The sequence below is a fragment of the Mustela nigripes genome, chromosome 7, assembly GCF_022355385.1.
Source record: "Mustela nigripes isolate SB6536 chromosome 7, MUSNIG.SB6536, whole genome shotgun sequence".
In the NCBI taxonomy this organism is placed as follows: Eukaryota; Metazoa; Chordata; class Mammalia; order Carnivora; family Mustelidae; genus Mustela; species Mustela nigripes.
The window spans coordinates 21997935-21999736 of record NC_081563.1 but is presented as its reverse complement, the minus strand read 5'-3'; the positions used below and the strand labels follow the sequence as shown (position 1 = coordinate 21999736).

The window sequence follows — 1802 nt, the reverse complement described above, 5'->3', positions numbered from 1 at the left end:
GCAGTGCTGACAGGATAACCAGAGCCTTCTTCCTGCCCCACAGGGTGGAGAAGGAACGGACTTTTACCAGGTCCGAGCACGCCTAGCCATGCTGGAGAAGAACTACAAGCTGGCTGAGATGATCTTCTTGGAGCAGGTGATGGGAGCAGAGGGACCAGATTCAAGAGGGGAGCTGGGCGGGAGGGGGAGTGAGGCAGCCTGAGGGGAGGAGAGAGCTCCGGGGGAGAGCTTCTAGAAAGGTTGATGCAGCTAAAATGTCACTCCTTCCTTCTGGCTCTGCTCTGCCTTAGTCCTTACAGTTATGTCTTTATAAGCTGTCTGCTGCCTCCCCATCTGCCGCCTCCCCCTACCCCAGAGCCTGCCCTGGCCGTGCTTGTGCACACAGGCAAATCCAGGGTTTGTGGGGCCCGAAGTGGATAGAATTTGAGGAGCCCTCCTTAAGAAATAAGGCCTTGGAAGGAGCCTATGCAAATGAGGTGCCCTGGGGCTTAACCTCCTTCTGCTTTCTTTTTTTTTTTTTTTTTTAATATTTATTTATTTATTTGACAGAGAGAGATTACAAGTAGGCAGAGAGGCAGGCAGAGAGAGAGAGGAGGAAGCAGGCTCCCTGCCAAGCAGAGAGCCCGATGCGGGACTCGATCCCAGGACCCTGAGATCATGACCTGAGCCGAAGGCAGCGGCTTAACCCACTGAGCCACCCAGGCGCCCCTCCTTCTGCTTTCTTGATAAATCCGACACTGCTTGTGCATAGGTCAAGGGTGAGGCTTTCAGTCCCCGTGGGCTGGCATCATACCCGGGCTGAGGACAGCCTGCCGATCCATAATGCTCCTCTCACTTCTTGGTGTCCCCCTCTCCTCTCCCCGGGTTCCCTTAGAATGCCGTTGAGGAGGCTATGGACATGTACCAGGAACTGCACCGTTGGGATGAGTGTATCGCTGTGGCTCAGGCCAAGGTACTACCAGTTCTGTCCTCTCCATGGTGCTCGCAGCTCAGTTCCACCAATATCCGAAGCCTCTTCTTACCAAGGAGGCTATAGGAGCTGGAACAGGGTCGGGCTGGGAGTTGGCACGATGGTGACCGGGAGGCTTTCCGTTCTTACAGTGGGATTGGAGAAGCTTGGGAAGCAGCACAGGAAGGAGGGATGTGACTTGTCTTGCCTCTCTTGCATGTCCAGGGCCACCCAGCCCTGGAGAAGCTGCGGCGCAGTTACTACCAGTGGCTGATGGACACACAGCAAGAGGAGCGAGCCGGTGAGCTACAGGAGAGCCAGGGGGATGGACTAGCAGCCATCAGCCTCTACCTCAAAGCCGGGCTCCCTGCCAAAGCTGCCCGACTGGTGCTGGCCCGGGAGGAACTGCTAGCTAACACCGAGCTGGTAGAAAACATCACTGCAGCCCTAATCAAGGGGGAGCTGTATGAAAGGGTATGGCTGGCTTCCCGTTCCCGTCCCTCCTCTCCAGGACTCAGCGCTCCCTCCTACCCAGGGGAGTCCTGGAGTGCATAGCCCCCCAGAACTGGTGGCTGAGTCTCCACCTTTGGGGGTTGCTACTTGATTCTTAGTGTAGTAGGGTAATTGTTGTAGTCACGTGGTATGTGTCAACAGGCAGGTGATCTCTTTGAGAAGATTCGAAACCCAGAGCGGGCCCTGGAGTGCTACTGTAAAGGCAGCGCATTCATGAAAGGTACTGCCCCGGACAACCCAGCCTTCCCTGTTAGAGTCTTGCCCGAATAGTCCCCCTGCACCAATTTTGTGCACCTGTTCTGGTGGATCGGCTCAGTTCTCCATCCCTCCACTTGTCGCC

General features: G+C 55.9%; 1 protein-coding gene across 1 annotated transcript in view; it reads left to right on the top strand.

Annotated features, from left to right (window-relative positions):
• Positions 1-1796, top strand: part of IFT172 (intraflagellar transport 172) — a 2659-nt gene extending 863 nt beyond the window's left edge. Inside the window, exons 2-5 of the mRNA XM_059407613.1 lie at positions 44-136; positions 875-952; positions 1175-1423; positions 1604-1796. Of these exons, the coding sequence (XP_059263596.1) occupies positions 44-136; positions 875-952; positions 1175-1423; positions 1604-1732 (549 nt within the window). The 3' untranslated portion in view covers positions 1733-1796. The remainder of the gene's footprint in view (positions 1-43; positions 137-874; positions 953-1174; positions 1424-1603) is intronic.
• Positions 1797-1802: the final 6 nt, after the last annotated feature.